The sequence below is a fragment of the Euprymna scolopes genome, chromosome 14 (assembly GCF_053919585.1).
Source record: "Euprymna scolopes isolate OS-2025 chromosome 14, ASM5391958v1, whole genome shotgun sequence".
Lineage (NCBI taxonomy): Eukaryota > Metazoa > Mollusca > Cephalopoda > Sepiida > Sepiolidae > Euprymna > Euprymna scolopes.
This window is the reverse complement of record NC_136495.1, coordinates 47,684,782-47,706,982: the sequence shown is the minus strand read 5'-3', so window position 1 is coordinate 47,706,982 and position 22,201 is coordinate 47,684,782. Positions and strand designations below refer to the sequence as shown.

Sequence of the window (22,201 nt, the reverse complement as noted above, 5' to 3'; positions counted from 1 at the left end):
TTAGATAACAACATGGTCACTTTCAAATCAAATATTAGCAAATGTTTGTCATAAACCGTCTTCATAAGTAATCAAAATTTGTCCATTCATCAATTTCAATCCTCTCATAATATTTTTCATCATTCAACTGACAATCTCTCATTAATTATTATTCTCGAGTGGCTTTAAGGCTTTATATGAGTGGTGACTCATTCATAGTAAATCAATCTTACTACTTATATGTAACTGATCTATTTTATATTAACCTTTTGAATTTAAAGTGGAAAATCTTTGGTACTTGTGAGTTTTAAGAAAAATTTTGATCCATGAATTATTTTTATGTTATGGTCAATCATTTCTTTTTACTATTATGAACAAGTACCCATCAATGGCTGCAGTCTTTGATACCTAGGTAGTTGGTTTAATGGATAGTAATGCCTTTCAAAGAGAGAGAACGATGAACTACTAAAAAAATAATAAATAATTCAAAATATTTTTAATTTTTAATTCAAACATTAAAAAAAAAAATGCATAAATTTGTATGAATCCGCATATGTTTTAATACGTTCGTATTAAATCCATTGATTTTTTTTCCCAAGTATTCATGTTTTCTTTTAAGTATTTTTTAATTGTAAACGACCACATCAGCAATGTTTTATCACATTGATATTGGATGTATAGTGTGGAGCAATGAGATAATTTTAATGGTGCATTTTTATTGATAAGCAAAGTTTAATATAGAAATTAAATTTAAATTTATAGAATGCAATACAATGCAGAGGTGTAATGGGTCGACACAAACTGGAGCAAATTAAGACATAAAATGGAAGAATAAGCTATATATATATTCACCTTTTATTAGTACAATTTATATGTATTTTGTTTTAATCTTTTATATCTATTGCGTTCTTATTTATGTCAGCATAATTAGATGGATGATCCTTATAGTAATATTTCGGGAAATATGACTTCGTCAGACATGTGTTTGATTTTCAAACATGCATATTATGGCTATTGTAAAAATGAGCAAATTTTGTAGAAATTAATTTGTTTTAAATTTATTATATTATTTAAACTGAACAATATAGGAATATTATTTAAACTAAATAATATAGGACTTCTGTTGATACTCAATATTATTTAATTTTATTTTTAATGTTTTGTCTTATTTACTGTATCTCTACTATTATATCTAAGGAACTTTGTCTCTTCATTCAATTCTGTGCAATGTTGGGTCTCCCCACTAGTCTTATGTAAGTTTAATTAATCCATGATTAAAGAAAATTTGTGGTCAGCAATTTTTAGTGTGATGAAATATTGCTAAATTTTAATAAATTAATGATTTAATTTAAAAGGTCATATATTTTATATTTATGTGACAAGCAACCCACAAACCTTTATGTTGATTATAAAATGACAAAATCTGAGAAGGTTATGATTAAATAATTTTGAGAGATTATGTTTTCAGATTTAAGATGACACTTAAGAAAGTACTCTAGTCGAACTGTGCTTGCAATTTGAAAAGTTACATTTCAGTTTAAATCAAAACTGGAGATAATCTTTTATTTGATCAAATGAATTGTCAAGAATTCGTTTTGTATATTAAAACGATTATAAGGGTACACTTATTATATCTTATGATTACCCTCAATAAATACTAAGATGTGTTGTTTGTGAAATAAGACCCGACCCTCTTATTGTGTCATAATGTAAAGTCCACGTTTTTGTGATTCAAAGGCTTTCATTGCCCGATCATAACTAAGCAGAAAAGGTGGCACAAATTATAATTGAGTTGCAAATCATAACTTTTGTCAAGAAAAAGTTCCAAATAAAATAACTGATGTTTAGAGAATTCAACAGAGGACAGCTCAGCAAGAGATTGTTGATCAGTCTGTGCAATAGACAGAAATATAAACCAAAGTTCATGGTCAATTGAAAACAGAACTTCAAAGACTAAGAAGATTCTTTTCCAAATTCAACCTCTTCTAGGGAACAAAAACACAAAGCAAATTTCGAAATCTTCTAACCAAGGTTTAGCGTCAATCAAATTCCTCAGTTTGTTTAACTCTTCAACAAGAACAACTTCTCACTTTTATTAATATTACACATCAATAAATAGTTTTTATTGCTCATGGTGACATTTTTTTGCTTTGAGATTTCTGACATAACCGACTACTTACCCAAGTTCCTGACTCAAGTATGTCAACAACAAAGTTTTGTAGATCTTTTTTTTTAACACAGCATCGGCATAAAACGGTTGACAAAGCAACCAATCTGAATGCATACAATATTCATCAGACTACATTTAGAACTGAGTCACCAAGATTAAACGCTGACTGATTTCCACAACTCATCCAACTACATTTGGTGCCATAATAGAAACAAATATATATATATATATATATATATATATATATATATATATATATATATATATAATGTATAATGAAAAATGGCTGATACGTTTTCAATAAAGTAACTAAGAAAATATGTAATATAAGATAAGATCTCACGTGTTACATTTCTTGAAAATGGTTATATGTACCTGTTCTGAAATATATACATTATTTTCCTTTATTTAATCATGGAATATTCAGGGGTTTTGTCCTTTCAGTTTGATTATTAAGATCAATCGGCACTTTCAGGGAACAACAATCATTTCAATTGAAAGAGGTTTTCTTTTTCTCTCTTAAGTTTGAAGCTATTATTTTTTCCAAAAATGTACATACATTTATTTTGGATGTTACAAAAAAATCAAATGGAAATACTTTTTAATTTTTTGTGTTCTTTTTATATTTTAAATGCTACAAAAAAATGAAAATAAATATGTTACAAAAATGCAAAGAATGTTTTAAACTTTTTGTGTTTTTTGTATTTAAAATTTTTAATGTTTTTTTTTTGTTTTTTTTTTAAGGATTTTTGGGTAAAAGTTTTACTCGTTACCTGAACTGTTTCTGGAACTTTGTATTGAAAGGCGGATGTGGCAGTGCCATCTTGGTTTTGATTTTTCCATTGTTGTGCATTTTAATTTCTGGACTCTCTCTTGTTATAGCACTAACCACACCAGTCTGGTAAGTTAGCATTTTCTATGCTCTTTCTTGATCTCTTGTTTTCTCTCTCTCTCTCACTTCTCTTCCTCCCCTTCTCATATTTCTTCTCCTCTTCTCATTTTCTTTCCTTTTTTTCTCTCCCCTCTTTCTCTTCCAGCAACCATCTATCATAACATTCTGCGTTGATATAGTAATTTGATTTAAGGGAACTAAACCAACTATAAAACTCATAAATGAACTTTAATCCTGAATTCAGACCCAGCTTAATAATTAATTATGATGTTGACATAGAAATAAAAGTAAATTATTTGTTCATAAAAAAATTGAACTTTTAAAAAAAAAAAAAAAAAGATTAAATGCTACTGATTTGAAAAATAATAATAAAAAGTTTGTTTCATATTAAAGTGTTTTATCAAATGATTTTTCATTTTTACTTTCTAGGATGCCAGTGGTGACATTATTTGCCCATGTTGGTTTTTTTCTCATCTACGACATTGACTGCCCAGGTAAGTTCATATTTTAAACCATTCTGAAAGTTCAATTAAACAGTTATTACTGGGGGAACATTATTTTTTTTGTCATATATTTTTAGATCCGACATTTGTAAGTGATGTAGGCCACAAATTTCGTATTTCGTTTATTTTAGTGAAAATTATTGTGTCAGCCCCCCGTGTATGCTTGTTCCTATCCCTGAACACTGTATCAATATTTTTATTTTTTTTAAATTTATATAGTTAAGGACATGTATTGCATGAAGAAAAATGGTATGAGAACAATATGATGGTTGTGTAATGTGAGTCTTAAAAACAGGCTTAGATCTGATGACTTCAGAGGAAGATTAAATTTGGACAGTATAGAGAAATGTGTACAGAACTGTTGGCTTTGATGATATGGGCATGTTGAAAGAATGGTTGAGAGTTAAAACAACTGATGTAGCAGAATTAAAAAGTGAAGGCCTTGGAAAAGATGGGAGGAAGTAATAAGGACCTACTTGAAAGAAAAAGTGATAAAGACTCAAGTTAATATCTAAAAGTTGTTCAACAAACCATCATGTAAAATGGATGTTTAACCAAATATGATGATGGCTTTGATTCTTTTCTACTTTTTATGCCGTAAAAGTAAAACGAATCTAAACCAGTATTATAAGCCAGTCGGCTGACATGTCATACAAAATAATTTTATTGAGAAAAATAAGATTTGAATTGTTAGTGAATAAGAAATTATTATTCAATTTATTTAAGAATATTAATGTATAACAACGAAAAAAAATGAGCATGCATTGAAATGAAGCAACAAAATGGTCAACTTTTTTTGTGATTTCAAAGTTCTAGACAACTTGAAATGTGAATGTCCACAGCAATTTCTTATTGTGAGGAATTTGATGCTTTTAAACTGAAAAAGGTTCTTAATAATTAGTTTGTGAAAGACAAAAGTTCTTGAATCTGTATTAAAAGTCATTATTCATAATAAAAAGTATTTAAACTTAAATATAAAACGAAGTCAAAATTGTTTTTATTTAGTCAAATCATTAATAATTAACGTTCATTTTTTTTTAATAGAACTTTATTTCAATATATTTTAGATCTTTGCAAATTTGTATTCTTATGTCAAACTTATAAACAGTTTGTTTACAAAAACAAAATATTTTAGTTTGCTTGTTACTGTGACATTTATTTAGTTGATTTCTACCAGTATTTTGTATAATTTTTTATTTTTAAGTTATTGTCAAGATGAGAGATACATTGCAGCTATTTTTCTTGTTCTTGTGTAACACTTGACATTACTTGTTTTTCAAACCGAATAAATATTTAAAGGTAACTAAAAACACTAAAAACTTATCTAGCTAAGTATAAGAGTAACTTATCTTGTCTTTAATAACATTTATTTGTCATATATTTGTTTTTCGACCACTTTAAAAAAATTTTGTGGATTGTAAAACAAACCCAACACTTTATTTGAAGTAATGTGCAGAAGAGAAAGATTTGAAAAAACTTTAGATAATACATATTGCGTGTATTTCGGCAGCATTTCTTCATTAAAACAAACATTGTAAAAACAACAATAATACTATGATAATACATTCTGAAAGCAATTTAAAAAAATCAAAAACACTTCAAGTTATATACATCAAAACTCCAGAAACAGCAATTAATAACATTGCCTATGACACCAGTAAAAAATATTTTAAAATGCTTAATGCAATACAATTTCATCCTGCGACGCTAATTCTGGCATCACAAAATTTAAATTAATATCTTTCCTGGACCTGTGTAAAAACATACTCCAAGCATCTGACTTCAAGCGCCTGTTTCACAGCTATATTTTGAAATTCTCTATTTTTCTCCAGATTTTTTGTTCATTTTCTTTATCACCTGATGATGATTCTATGAAGAATCAAAAACATTTGTGCTACATATAAAATTTATAGATATTTTTTTTTAATACAAAAAATATAAGAAAAATTGTAAAAATAAAAAAAAGTATAATTATTAAGTAGAAGGTTTCTGTTATTTTTAACAATGTTTGCTTGTATATATCGATGAAGACCAAAGGTATGGTCGAAAATATGTTCTTTTAAAAATAACTTTTTTTTTTTTGAAAAGATATTTTGTATTTATATGTCACCAAATAAACAGAGAAAAGATATAAACGTATACACTTTCCATATTGATTTTTCATACTTATATATATATATATATATATATATATATATATATATATATATATATATATATATATATATATATGATATTGATACTCTATCTTGAATATTGAATTTTTTTTCCGGAAAAGGGTTAAATTATATATATATTAGTGGCCTGGCAAAGCCACAGGAAAGACAACCAAGCAAAAAAACAAAAAAACAAGCAAAATTCTTCCCAAAGCAGCAAAACTAAAGCTGGCTTGCCAGGACACTATATATACAAATGTAGGTAAATTTGGGTATATTTTATTGATTTCAAAATATAAGTTCTTTTTTTTTTTTTTTTTACTAATTGTCATAAAATTTTAATCATAAAATAATATTATAATCTTCAAAAAGCCTGCAAATTTTCATGTAGTTGTGTCCCATAGAACCAAAGATATGAGCATTTCAATATTCAATTTGGCTACGAGTGTATATATATATATATATATATATATAATGCACATTTCATTAAATAGCACAGACAACTCTTGCTTGTTTTTCTTGTAATCCTCCTTTTCTCTTTGTCGGACCATTTTTTTCGAGTGAAAAAAGAAATTTCCTATAATCGCAAACATTTTCGATCTCCATTGGTCATCCTCAGACGAGTAGTAAAAAATGAAATTGAAAAATGAAAATAACGAGATGAAATAAAAAGACGATTAAAATTGCTTAAAATCACTAAAATACTCAAAAGCACTTGAGTGTGCCCTCCGTTTCATTTTGAGTCTGCAAATGGTCCGGCAAAGAAAAAAGTAGGATTACAAGAAAAACAAGCAAGAGTTGTCTGTGCTATTCAATGAAACGAGCATAAAAGAAAAAATGCTGCCCAAATATATTAATATATATATATATCATCATTTTTGGCAATTTTATAAGTTCGAAATCTCATCAACTAATTATCAAAATTTAATAAATGAAGGCTTGTTGGAAAGCTAATGAGTTGTGTAGTGGGCCATGTGACATTTGTCTTTAAGGTCGCATATTAAGGGGATCATCCAGAGCCTATGTTTGGCACTTTTTTACAGCCATAAAATGTTTTAGTAAAGGTGCAGTATCTTTCCACCCTAAAAAATCCTTTAAAATTACCACTATTACAGGTTTTCCAGGGTGCTGAAAATGAAAATAACATTTAAAATCCCAGGAAACGAGTACTTTCCAAGTTATGAAGAAATTATAGTTTTAAAATGATCACTTTTCTACATTAATTTAACGTTTTCAAAATTTGATGTTTTCAAAAAAGGTGGTTAAATGATCTAAAACTGTCATACAGTTGGATTCGATCAATCTGAAACAAACGTATCCTAAAAATATACCTTAAAAAGGCGGAGGGGGGATATTAACAGTAATATTTTTATTAGAGGTAGTTTGGAAATTATTTATGTTTCTTAGAGTGTAATGTTAAAACTGAACATATTCGCAGAAACTTTACTCTCCTCTATAAAAAGAAGGAGAGGATTGAGTTATGTGACTAGAATCATAAAATGTATATGTGTAAAAAGAGTAGAAATGTTTGACCAGGTCAATCTGCTGAGTAATATTATTCTGTTAATTAAAAAAAAAAATTTTTTTTTTTAATTTTTTTATTTATTTATTTTTTTTTTTACTCTTTTTCAATCCAAACTAGGCATATATTGCCACTTGAACATAAGGGGATACTATTGGGATCATTTTTATTAGGGAACTGTGGGGAGTTGAGCAGTGAGGTGTCTGTTCACATTACATTTAAACTTCTGCATATTAGTACACTCAGAAAAGCAGGGAAGGGAATTCCAATGTTTAGCGCTCCAAGGGAAGAAAATATTAGAGTGGAAGGCTTTCCAGCATCTAGGGACCTCTTCAGTGAAGAGGTGGTATTTTACTGCTTGTCGGGTTAGGAGTATGTACGTCAAAGGGGCACAAGTGTTGTGAGTTCATCAGAGCACATTCCATTAAAGTACTTATAAAACGGACACAGAGATGCAACATTGTGGTGATGGGACAGAGGTTGAAGTTTGACCAATAGTGTGGCACCTATTAGATTTGAGATGCTTTTTTTTATTTTTTTAAATTGTGTCTGAGAGTAAGAGACTAGTGGTAGATGCATCCGCCCAGATGTAGCAAGAACACTTCATGCATGGGCAAGTAGTGACTTTGTATATAATATAGGATACTCTCATGTGTAAGTAACTTTCTAGCATGGTAGGAGGAGCCTATCTTATTTGCAGCAGCCTTGGCAATATCTTCAATGTATTCCAATTTATGTTTCCTGCAATTGTTAAGCTGAGGAGTTTAAAAGATAAGCTCTCAGGTAGAGTGTTACTTTGTCATAGCAATCGGTCACATCTTATGGTCATATCTCCAGAAATTTCTGAGGAAAATCTATTTTTGATATTAAATCGTTTATGATATTTCAATTTCATATATGAAATATTTTTGAAACTGCAAAAATAAAGAAAAACATTTTGAAAGGTAACAATTTTATCATTCCACCGAAAATATTGATCAGATCAGAAAATAATAACACAGTGAGAAATGTAATAAAATAAAACATAAAAGGAAAATAAAAAAAGGTCAAAAGACTGCAAGCAGCCAATTATTTTCAGGCCTTGAAACATCCATTAAAGCTTAGAGTGAAAAATGACATTTTTTTTTTTTAATCTGCAATAACGTAAAATTTATCTGTTCTTAATGAAATGTGATTTTCTTTGATTCTGTAAAAATATTTTTGTCTTTTAATGACAAAATGAAGAAAAAAAGACAATTTTTTAAATTATGTTTGTTTGCTCACTAGCAGACCTACTCAGCATTGCATGAATTCCTAATTTCCATAAATTATTTCCATTACTGAAAAACCTAAAAGTAAAACTAAACACTTTGTTTAATATTATGATATGAATTGTTTATGTTCATTTTGAGACAAAATTCAAACTCAATCTTTCCGCGCGTGTGTTTTATTTATTCTTTTCTTTTTTTTTTTTAAATGAAAATCCTTCCGACAAGGCATGAAGCCAGTTAATGTTAGGAGCTAAAAAAAAATAACACTTCTAAGTCAAAAACTAGCCAATAAGTATGGGATGGATAAATTCTGATCCAGAAGACAGCAATTCTTCCCTCTTTTGTCAGAAACATCGTTCATGGAAAGTGAGAATTAAAAGTCAAAATAAGGAAAGCAAGAGTTACAAGGCCACTGAAAGTAAACTGAAAACTCACTTTCTACTTTCATATACAGCATGCTAACCGATTGAATCAATGGAGTAATTAGGAAATGGTGATACTCTTAATTACATAAATCTAAATAGGTGGCTGCTGCTGTTTTGATTAAAGATTTTTCTTCATTCTTTCTTTCTCTCCATCTTTTGTTTTTACTTTCTCCTCATCTCTTTTTCTTCTCTGTTCTCTTTTTTGTTGAATGTGGGTTAGTCAGTGAATCTTGAAAACTTGTTTATTACATTTGTTCTAAGTGTTATGAGTGACAGTGGAAGGACCTCTGGGTATGAGGGTAAAAACTTTTCTCCCTTCCTTTATTACTAATAAAGATAAAGTATTGATCAGTGTTAAATATTAAAATCAATTGGTAATACATTTTTTTAACAACACTGGCCAATATTTACCTTATATAATTGACGAAACCAATTTATTTACATACTTTTTGTTAAGAAAGCTATTAATGTCAATGAAATCGGGGAAAGAATTGTCTTTCTTTTCTATATAAAATTTTGATCATGATGAATCTTTTCCATTTTAAATTTGGAATATTTGATTCATCTTTCACTATGATTTAATGATTTAATTCTGTGCAAAATTATAAGATTAACAAAAATATAAAGTATTCTATATAGATTTCAAACAAATTTTTCAGAACATCATAAAAAGTTTAATTTTTCTCTAAATAACTAAGATTTTCAATTTGTTATTTAATCAAATTTAAAGCGTTTTCATTCATGATGCAATCTAGAAAAAGAAAATATACACAGAATCAAATATGGAATCGGCTTATTTTTAAAACTTTGCTTTCAAGTTTGTTTTTTGTTTATTTTAATTTTATTTCTTTCTAAAGCTGAGTCATACTTATGTTAAATTATATATTTTTTATATGAGATTAGAAAGACAACCACGTGCGTATCTGTATTTTTTTAAATAAACAAAATATTTATTTAAAGTTTCAAATTTTCGGCTTATAAGCCTTCATCAGGAATTTTCTTTTTAAGCAATACAATATATATATATATATATATATATATATATATATTTCTTACGTGCCATGATGTCGTTTGGCAGAGTTTGTTGGTCGAAGTAGAGAGTGTGTATTGTCAGTTCAGTGGGTAGCGCCATCTAATAAGCCTTCATCAGGAATTTTCTTTTTAAACAATACAATATATTAAGAAAAAAAAATATTGTATTGTTTAAAAAGAAAATTCCTGATGAAGGCTTATAAGCCGAAAATTTGAAACTTTAAATATTTTGTTTATTTACAAAAATACAGATACGCACGTGGTTGTCTTTCTAATCTCATATTTCGAATTCCGTTTTCCCCGTGCTTCTAAAAAGTGAATTACTACCAAACTATATATTTTTTATTTTCTATTAATATAAAAGTGAATTATATAATTCAGGGATGAGAGTTATGCTTTTCTTTGGTTTTTAAATTCAGAAAAAGTGATTTCCAGTGAAACCTGCTTTTTTTCCAATAAGACTAATTTTTGTAGAATCGCCAGAACTTTACAACCTTGTCATTTGACTGGATTTCATTTACTTTTTCATGCGTCCTCACTTTTACTTTATCCTTCCTTCTCTCTTCCTGTTTTTTTTTTTTTCCTCTTTTTCTCTTTACCGCTAACAAATAATTCATGATGTGGGGGAGCTAAAAAATTTTTTTGTTTAATCAAATTTTCTCCCCCCCCCCCCCCAACATTTGGGGTCTTTCTCTTGCTAATTCATGTTTTTTTTTTAATTATTTATATATATATATATTTCTTGGATCAAAAAAAATGTTTTTACTATTTTAAAATTTTATTACACAATATTGCACAATCTTTGAGCAATATTTTTATACAAAAAACTAATTTAAATAGAATTTAAAAACAAATTAAAAGCAAAAATGAAGTTAAAATGTATCAATCAACGCTAAAATGTATCAATCAAATAGGTGGTGTAGATTAACACCGTGCATTAAATCACCCCACCTCCAAATAATAAAAATGAGATTCCACTTTTTTTAGACGATTATGTAAGAATACATAGAAAAACTTGGTGGAAAAAGAAAAAAAAAAACAATTTTAGAATTTAAAATGAGAGATCAGTTTTGTACATAAAATTAACATAAAATGATCTCTTATTGCTGGACCATTCTTGTGCTTAATGGCAATTAATCTTTGTTTTTTTATGGAAGATAAATTCTGTGCAATTTTTGAGGAGAGGGGGCGGGGCGTATTGGAAATTACATGCAATATTTTTTTAGAAAGGTGCTTGCTTATGATTGTTAATAGAATTAAGGGAGTTTTTTTTTGGAGGGGGGGTCGAACTTAGAGTTAGTTGTAAGGTGAAACATTTTTTAGGGGTTGTATTTGCCATTCGGACTTAGGGTTAGTGATAGAACTAAGGAAAGTGTTTTTCTTTTTTTTTTAAGCGTAGCAACTTAAATAGTGGGTTAGTGGTAGGGGGAATGTCTTAAAAAAAACCAAAAAAAAAACAAACTTTTCAGCATGATCTCTACCCAAAAAAAGATAGATGCAAAAGATTTATCTTCTATAGCTAAACATATTTTGGTTAACTGCCCTAAAAAGCTAGAATGGTCTGGAAATTGAGGATCATTTTATGTTAAATTTTACTTGCACAGGAGAGGGTGAGGTTTGAAAACTGGGTATGTCAATTTCTATCTTTACCAAATTTTTACTATTTTATAGCTAGTATGGAGAAAACTATTTGCGAGATTTTGTAGATAAAAATATGCTACTTTTAATGAGTAAGTAACTATGATGAATACATTTTCAAATTATTTTTAATGGCAGAAAAACATTAGAAATTATGTTTTTAAACAAAGGTAATTTATCTTGAATTAAGGCTAAATATCTTTTATATCCATTCTTTTTTGCAACTTGTTAGTACATAACATTATCAAAGTAAAGGATAAAAAATTTTTTTTCCATACAAACGTTCTTATAATAGCTTAATAGTGTATAATACAACTAACTTCCTAGGATATAATCCTAGTTCATTAAAAAAATATTTATAATTGTTTCTATCTTTTTTTTTAAATATACACATTTATGGTATATAAAATTTATGAAACGTTAATAGAAATCTTCACCAATGCATAACCCACCATATTCAAGCTGGAAAACAAAAAAAGATGTTTCCAATATTCATTTAATTAATAAATTAATATTAACATTTTTATTAGCATTAATAAAATGCATTTTGAATATATACAGCTAGTGTGTGTATATATATATATATATATATATATATATATATATATATATATATATATATTAGCTGCATATACTCGGCATTTCCAGGTAAAACCATATTGCCGGGCGGAAGGTTTAGTCACATACTATTTAAGATATATCAAATATCCTAAGTTATGATTTTCGTAAAAATTGACCATATTTTATATATATATATATATATATATATATATATATACATATATATATAGAGTCATCCACATACAGTACTGTTTCGCTGTTTCACAGCTCATCAGTGCGTCTAGACAAGAAACTACCTAAAGCAAGGCTCGAAACCTGACCACCCATATGACAGTCGGAGCTTCTAACTGTTGCGCTATTTGGCTGCTGCTATGTGGACAGTGAATCAACAATGTTTTTACATTGTCCAAATACCTAAGCTCAATTTGTTTACACAAAGAGCATCACTTCATACGCTAATTATAATTTGTATATCATTTCCCAATATATATATATATATATATATATATATATATATATATATATATATACACACACACACCTCCAGGTTTAAATAGTTTTCAGAGGTGAAGCAACCAATGAAGTTTTAACAAGGTTAATGCAAGAGTGCTCAATACTGAAGTAGGGCAAGATATATTTTATATTTGTTTTACATAAACATTTATGTGTCATTACACATAATTATTATTAATATCTATACTCCTATGAATTTGGTTTTGTTTTGTGTATTGATATTGGTATTAAACCCCCTTTTTTCTATTTATTTAAAAAGAAAATACAACTTTCTTATATACGGTGCGTGAAATTGCATTCACTAGCAAAACATCTAGCTGATTTGTATATTCTTTTAAACATTCATTTTAATTAATTGCCTATTAGTTTTTCTTTTCTTATCAGATGATCATCTTTAGTTTACTTTTACGTTTAATTATATTAATACAGATATTCTACATGATTTATACTTGTGTAATATTTGCATAAAATATTTATGGTAAACACACAATTCTTTCCATATACATTTTTGGTTAAAAAAAAATTCCCTACCAAACTCCTCGTAGAGTTTTTGGTCTACAGACATGAAACATCATATATAAGGTAATTTAACCTATGCAAAACTTTATATTGGGTTTAGCCCAGGAAAATCGATACAAAAGTGTGAAAAAAAAAAAAAAAAAAAAAATGAAATTTTCCAGGTGACGGTTGAATGCTGGCATTACGAATATGCATGCATAACATAATAGTAGCTATTATGTTGGTTCATGTTTTAATTTTTAGCCTTGTAGCAAACATGTCTTCATAGCTCAGTCATTAAGGGCAAAGGAAAAAATAAATCGTAAGCTAAACGTTTTGGTTTCGATTCTCAATGGTGGCACACGAGTCATTGTTTTTTTTAATTATATTAATATATTATTATATATTGGGTCCAATATAATATAATAATAAGTACAGCAATCTGCATTAATCAAAATATATTAAAGTGTATTTTACGACTGGACAATACTGGGCGTCCTGAATAATAAACATACTCATGAATGTGTAGCGATATATAAATGCTTATGTAAAACAAATTAAAGATATAAATTAATAATAAACAGATCACAAATTATGAATTTCGAAGCATATATTCTAGGTGACACGGTAAGTACTATGGGCACATTGCATTTTATGCAAATATTAACATTTAATTGATACATATAAGATTTTATTTTAATTTGATTAAAAAATTAATTTTTTATTTAAAAAAATTTTTTTTTCTTTTATGAACCAATCATTACGAATTTTAGAACAACTCGGTGACTAACATGGGCACATTATTATTTTTATATTTTTGTAAATCTTATCATTTAGGGGATGTGCTCATCTAAACTTGCAGCCACCTTAAAACAAACCTTTAAGATGATCATTAAATATTATAAAAAAAAAAAAAAATTCAATAGAAACAAAGAATTGATCTACATTATGTTTTGAATTATATTAAGTAAAATACGTTTGTAAAAAGATCTATGTGCATGTGTGTCAATAATATGTATGTGTTTTGTAAAATCCCAAACTTTTGAACATATTATGGAATATGTATTCTAAGCAACAGGGCAAGTAATATGGGCATATTTTTATTTTTATTTTTGGAAACTTTACCATTTAGAGGATATCACTGAGACTGAGCCCCAAAGAAAGAAAAAATATTCACATTTAAAACTAATGCTATATTTATTGATTATACTCATCCTGGGATGGGTACTCTACTAGCACATCCATACGTATGTCTCTACTATTATATAAAGGAACTTTGTGTGTGTATGTGAGTTTGGTCTCTATAGACTCTGCAACAATTCGGTCGATTTTTATGAAATTTCACACAAGTATGCTTTATGTATCTGGCAGTGTCCTTAGATAGGTTTTGGATTGGAATGTGTTTGATAAGTATCGATAATCAAAAAAAAAATCCAGCGAAAGAAGGAACAGGCGATTTTGATCAACGTTAACACCTTATACAGCCTAACATCACAAGTGCATTTGAAAAGTTTTATTACCACACAAGCCGAAATGTCCTGGCATACAAAATCAAATGTAGGTTCTCTGATATGAGAGGGGCACGTTTCTATTTAGAGCACAATTGAACCATGATACTTGACTTTTGCATTTTAAACTTTAATTCAAGTCTTATATATGAAATAATTTTATAAAATCAACAGTAGGTTCTCCTACAGGGCAATGTAAACTACAATGGATTGTGGATTAAGTCACTGTGGGGAGGCATGTGACGTTTCCTCCGAGTGCATTGCGATGGGTCCCCAACTAGAGCAATCAATCGATTTGATTGAATAAATGTGATTTCACTGCTCTCGATGACAATAAAAATATGGGAGTTGTTGGTTATCATTCAATCCTGGGCAATGTTGGGTCTTTCTGCTAGTCTATATATATATATATATATATATATATATATATATATATATATATATATATATATATATATATATATAGTGTGTGTGTGTCGTTTCTTCTCTTCACCCTGTTGACTTTATTTTAAACGTTTTTAATCATGAATTTAATCTTCTCTTCATAATTGCGATATATAAATTTTGTACCCCTCAAAGAATCATAAAATATGTATATGCATATATAAAGTCATCCACATACAGTACTGTTTCACTGTATCACAGCTCATCAGTGCAGCTCGGTGTGTGTGTGTGTGTATGTATATATATATATATATATATATATATATATATAGTCTGTTTATTATGCAAACATTATTGGTAACATATGTGCATACATGTTTCAGTGGATCCTAATTCAAGTAGACCACTTCATCAGACCAATGTATGAATTAATGCACAAGTTTTTTCTTTATCCAAGCCATATAATACCTTACTTAGCTTTATTTAATTTAATGATACCACAAAATATTTTCTAATATACTAACAAGAAACTTTATAAAAATATTAATATTTACATATTTGCTTATTATCTTGCATACTGGATGACCTCACAAAGAAATGACGTCATCTTCTCGTGATGTCATCTATTAAAGGGAGTGGTTGAAACAATCAAAAATAGATCTTTTCTCATGTCAGAAAGGATGAAATAGCAGAAGGATGATGTACTCGATTAAAACAAAACATAAACAACCCATGACTCCAAATCAAACTAGTTATGTCTTGTTGCTCACATTTAAAGAATGGATAGAAATTCTTGGGTTAGTAGATGTAGAACAGTTGAGATAAATGGGTTAGTCCGCAGGGGAAGGCTTAGAAAAACATGAAAGGAAGTCGTGAAGGTGGAATTGAGAGAAAGAAGGATGATGACCTAATCAGAAAGATTAATTTTTGCAATCAATTTCAGCAAACCGTCCAACAGATGGCAGCATGTATAATGGATGTTAAAGATGATGATGAGTGTTGTTCAGTGAATAAAATATAAACAAAACAACCTTATGTCTTGATATTCACAACATTTTCGTCAATACTTCGGGACCTGTCGTGGAATGAATAAAATTGCTAAGTAATAATCAGTTCTAAGTGACAGTCTTCTCGAGGTTGAAAGTTTAATCCTTAGTACAGGCAATACTAAGAATACAATTACAAAGTACTTAAGATTGCTATCTGGTTATGACCATTGGAACAAGAATAATATGTCGCCATGGATGAAATAAAAGGTTCCGTTTTAAATTCTGTATAGATTCCTGAGTTTAACTTTGAAATTTTGGAATTTGATGAGACACACCTGAAGATGGTCGGAGGTTTTATCGACTTTAAGAAATTGATTTCAAAGCTAACTTATCTTTTACCTGATCTTTATCCCTCAAGTCAATTTTTTTCACTTCTTTCCATGTTTCGTTGGCCTTTAATTGTGAGCAGAATCTGCTACCTCAATTGTTCTACATGTCTTAATCCAAGAACTCTCATCCATTGTTTCAATGCGACGAAGCTAACAAAGTTTCCTAGTCTGGACAATCTTCCTATGCTGTTCAGATTTCATTTTCCTCTGAGTTCATGTGTATTTACGATTTTCATTATGCATTCATCATATTCTCACATCATTTCCTTTCATGCAACACATATCTTCAACCCTTGTTGGCTAAGATTCGCTTTCATACATCCTAACACTATGTACACATTTCCGATAGATTCAATAACATTAAAAAAAATAGCATTAAATACGATTTTGTTGAATTAAACTTTTATTTCTAAACTTTTCTCCAACACTTTCTTTGATTTTAAAGATTTCTTCTTGTCGTAACAGATGAGCTTAATCTTTGAAATGTTCATCTCACAAATTCTGAGATTTAATCTTTTCACTAAATCATACATCCATGTGAATCGCTAAAGGAAATCGATTGATTCTGGTGTGAGAATGGAAATTAAATTGTCCTAACCTCTCTCTCTCTCTCTCTCTCTCTCTCTCTCTCTCTCTCTCTCTCTCTCTCTCTCTCTCTATTATTTGGTCTTGTATTTCTTTCGTGTGAAAAGAATTCGATTGGATGATTTGGCAATTAATTTTATTAATCCCAGCCATTCACAGATTCAAGGCGGGACTATCAAGTTAACAGCAGATTAATTGAACAAAGAAACGACGAGGGACATCTTTTATTGTTTAATTGAAGAAGATAAAAAAATTTATATTTTTTATTTTATTTCACCTCAAGCAAGGCATATTATCACTGGGACTTTATGATTGAGAGCCAGATTTATAGTGGCTATTCTATGGAGAGTTTATGTAGGAAGATGTTTGTTCACATTCCATTAAAATTTTTGCATATTGGTACAGTTTATGAAGCAGGAATGGAATTTCTAAGTCAAGTGACCTGCAAAAAGGAGCTATTTGAATAAAATTTTTCAATATCTTGGAACTTCTACAGTGCTGAAGAGGTGAGATTTTCCTGCTGTTGGATTGGTCAAAAGTATTTATGTTGAGGAGTTTAAGTGCAGTAAGTTCGTTAAAGCACATTCCATGGTATTTATAAAACAAATACAATGATGAAACAAGGTCTATAACTTTGTAGACAGTGTAGGATCAGTTAGGTTCAAGACTCTTTTGCTGCTTGTCCAAACGAGAAAGACTATTGGTTGGTGCACCAGCCAGATATGTCAACAATATTCCATGCATTGATGAATGGTTGCTTTATAGAGAGTAGAACACTGGTAGGTTAGAGAAGTTTTCTATCCCGGTAGAGGGAGCTCACTTTCTTTGCAGTAAACTTAGTATGTATTCCAATTTATTTTAGATGCTTTAAATTTTGGTAAAATTAATATTTTTTGTGGATTTCTGAACAGAATTAAAATTAAAATTCAGTCCAAATGGTTAATTTTCTTAAAGATTTTTCTGTACAATTAAAGATCTTGGTTTTGCTGTGTCAAGTTATATTTATAATCTTCAAAATTATATCCACATAGGAAATCGTCAGGCTAACAATACCCTGTGAGGAAAGAAATGCAGAAAGTCAACCATCTCGGCAAAAATAACTCTTAGTGACATGCAATATGATTTCCGTTCTGCTAGATCTATTGAAGACATGCTTACAGTTATATCTCATAGGATTAGCGAATCTCTTGATGGAGGCCTTTGATAAGGTATGGCATAAAGGTCTACTTCATGGTCTATACTATGGTATATAGTCTTCTCAATTATTAGCTCATTTCTTTCTGATAGGTGCATAAGAGAAGTGGTTGATGGGCAGAAATCAGAAGCTCTCAGTATTAATGCTGGAGTCCCTTGGTTCCGTCCTGGGATCAACTCTCTTCCTGATCTACATTAATGATCTTCCAAATCACATCCTTACATCATTCATAGGCATTTATGCTAATGACACTACCATCTATGGTAGCACATCTAAGACAGTAAACGACCAAGTTCTCTCTAATTCTCTCTACTCTGATCTTGAGCATGTGGTACAATGGGGAAAGAGGTGGTTACTTTTAACGCATCTATAACCAAGCTTCTATCTTTACATCATCGATGTTCTGATGCCCATCTGCCATCAATTGAAATGAATGGCTCTCGTCTTGGAGAGGCTTCATGTTTTGACAAGCTTCTAGGCTTGACCTTTACTCCTGATCTGAAATGGAACACATATAGCAAATCCATTGTCAAGGTCGCTGGAAAAATGGTAGGATCCTTCTACCGCTCCAGTAGATATCTCACTCCTGATGCAATTCTCTACCTATATAAAAGCAAGGTACAAGGATGAAGTACTGTTGCCACATCTGAGCAGGATCTGCTAGAAGTAGCTTATCCTGCCTTGACAGATTTCAAAATAGACTTTGTAGTTTAGTGGGGGGGTACCCTTTTCTCTTCCCTGCAACCTCTTTCCCACAGAAGAGACGTTGCGAGCCTGTCTCTGCTTTATCGTTATTATCATTGCAAGTGCTCATCTGAGCATCTATGGTCCCCCCTCACCAAACTTTCACGAAAAACACTTGTCTAGCCAAAACCACTATCAATAATTTCCCACACTCTTTATCTGTGCCTAAACCTAAATGTAGATTCCATGAACAAAGCTTCTTTCTTAGAACTGCACGCCTGTGGAACTCTCTTCCGTTTGCCTGCTTTCCAGCTGACTACAATCTGATTGTCTTCAAGTCCAACGTAAACAAGTTCTTATTCTTGATGAACCGTCCCCCTAAGTAATCCAATTTACAAAATTCTCACTACTTATATTTACTACACTATAATCACATTGACTAATGTATACCCATTAACCCTTATCCTCGAGTGGCCTCCAGGCCTTGATAAGTGGTGATCCCTGTGTAAAAAAAAACCCTCTGTGTAGCTTAATTGCCATAAAATTTTTCACAACTTACTACCTAAGTCTGTTCATGTTTTGAGCACTGTTGAAGTAAGTACTGAAAATCGATACAGAAAATATAACTATTTGTGTGGATACATGAATAAAATATATATATATATATATTTTTTTTTTCTATCTCATATATATATATATATATATATATATTAGAGATAGGATGATTCCAATATTTTCCCCAATTCCAATACAATTACCAATTCTGTACTAAATTACCGATTCCGATTCTTTATAAATCTCTAAATATTTATCTATAAAATGGTTGTTTTGTTCCGATTACCATAATAACACATCTTATATTTTCTCAAATGTAAAAACACACTTTTATGGTGAAGTGATTTATAGATTTTAGTTTTACTGGAAGTTTAAACCAATAAATATTTATTATTTTATTATTACTACCAGTAGTGGAAGTTTTTTTGTTTTTTTTAACAAAATCAAATAAAAAAAAAAGATAATTAAAGATATCGTTTTTGACAGGAAAATAGGCACAAATTTTTCCGATTCTGATGCCCCAAAATGTTCCAATTTTTCTGATTCACAATTCCACTTCTGATTAATTGTTCCAACACTAACATATATTTATATATATGATTTATATATATATAAATTATATATATGATTTATATATATGATTTATATATATAATTTATATATATGAGAGAAAGAGAATTAAAGAAATATAGGAGGACTCTTTAAATGGAGACTTATCAAGATTTACAAAGCTCAACATGTGAGGTAGACCATAACCATATAAAGAAAATTATAAACAAAATAAAATATGTTGGTATATACTAGAACCTCGGGATACGGTATAAAAAATTTGTAACAAAATACAGTACAATATATAATACACATGTATATAATCAAAGCAAATAACATTTTAAGGCGGGGTAAATACCGTAACCAGGGCCCAGAAAAACATTGTATTCCACATCATAACCTGGAAAAAAAACCGTATCCTAGGGTTCTACTGAAAATGAATCTATTTCGAAATGCCTAGGTATAAAGAGCGTTTATAACCCCTCCTCTCATTGATGTTTTTCCTTATCAAACTAACAAATAAATTCATATATACCGATATATATTTTATCTTGTCTATAATTTCATTATATATTAGTATATTCTTCAGAAGGCGTTTGTTGATCCAAATGAAAATGGTTAAACTATCGTTTGATGTTTTTCTGTGTGTTTTATTGATTTTCCTTTTTGTCTTTTCTCCACAGCATTTTATTTTATAATATATTGTGCATTTTATTCTGATTATTTATACATATATATATATATATATATATATAGAGAGAGAGAGAGAGAGAGGTCTATCTAGGAGGGGTTTATATACAAACATGAACTACAATTTATATATAGATCATAAAAAGAATGCTTCTGAACACCTTTCCTCTATCTTCCTTTATATCATCTTCTATTAAACTCATCTGCCCCCCCCCCTTCTCTCTCACTTGGTCAATACTATTTACATTCTTACTGTTGCTTTCCTTGCTCATTGTGAAAAAGCAAAAAAGAAAAATAATAACTTCCTTTTCACTGTCAATGGACATAAACCTATAATCAAATTTACTATAGATGTGCACATATTTGCCTTTCATTTTATGCCGAAATTGCGTTTGCTGTTATTTACTTGTTATGAATCACCAAGGCTTTCATTGAAAATAAATATTTTCTTTTATTGTAACTCTTTTAAAAACAATGACTGTTTCAAATATATTTATCTATATTATGTTTCTCTTAGTCTGCCTATCTGTCTGCTCCACTTTTTTTGGGGAGGAGGGGAACTACTGGACATATCTAACTGAAATTTTGTATGGACTTTTCGTTATAAAGTGCAACAAAGTATATGGTATCTGTTCAATATACAGTTAGAGATTAACAGTAATTAGTATTTAATGCAAAAATGAGCACGAATTTAATCATATTCAAGCATCAATTAAGTATAAAGCCCTCATTCTATAACTTTTGCTCATTTTTAACAGGTTAAAAAATCTAATCTATACATAATATCAAATATTTATCTATGTAAAGTTAAGTATGTGTATGTGTTTATTTGTACAGAATTCATTTCTAAACTAATTAACTGATCATTATGAATTTTAGAACATAACTGTTAGCCATAAGGTATCATAATGTGGGTTATATTTAACTTACTTTTATGCAAGAGGGCAGAGGGAAAAAAGGCCTTGTTAAAATTCAGATACCTTTGCTTTTTTTTTTTCAAATTTTATTATACATTTGACATCAACTAATAAATATTTCCTGAACGTAAGTTTTTTTGCAGTATTTTAAAGTGTTTTATGAAGCATAATAATGTTACAACCTCCCATTTCAAAGTTTAAAATATTTCAGATTTGCATTAAATTTGATTCTTAGTCATTAGACACCAATTAAGCAAGATTAACTGATTTTCAATTTCTTAAAGCATCTTTAGGTTAAGTCTTGAATTTTAGACATTTGCTACAATTAAAAATCATTTAATAGATTTTAATTAAAATTAGAATAATGATTCTAGACATATGGTTTAGTAATATTATATCTTCATAAGGTAACATGAAATTTGTGCAAAACTGTTTGGAAAAGTTTACCCTTTTTAGGATGGGTATCCCAGTTAAATTAAAAAGAAAATAACCTTGGGAATGAAATGTTGATTGACTCAGATTTAGTATAATAATAGATTTTTGTAGGACTTTATATTTGAGTATAGCCATTTTATTTATTTTTCTTTGGTTGTGTCATATTCACAACATTTTGGTAA

At 29.3% G+C, this 22,201-nt stretch overlaps 1 protein-coding gene across 1 annotated transcript in view; it reads left to right on the top strand.

Moving 5' to 3' along the window:
• Positions 1–22,201, top strand: part of LOC145292979 (uncharacterized) — a 485,581-nt gene that overhangs the window by 240,750 nt on the left and 222,630 nt on the right. The window contains exons 21-22 of the mRNA XM_080139221.1: positions 2,894–3,050; positions 3,471–3,535. Coding sequence (XP_079995347.1) covers positions 2,894–3,050; positions 3,471–3,535 — 222 coding nt within the window. The remainder of the gene's footprint in view (positions 1–2,893; positions 3,051–3,470; positions 3,536–22,201) is intronic.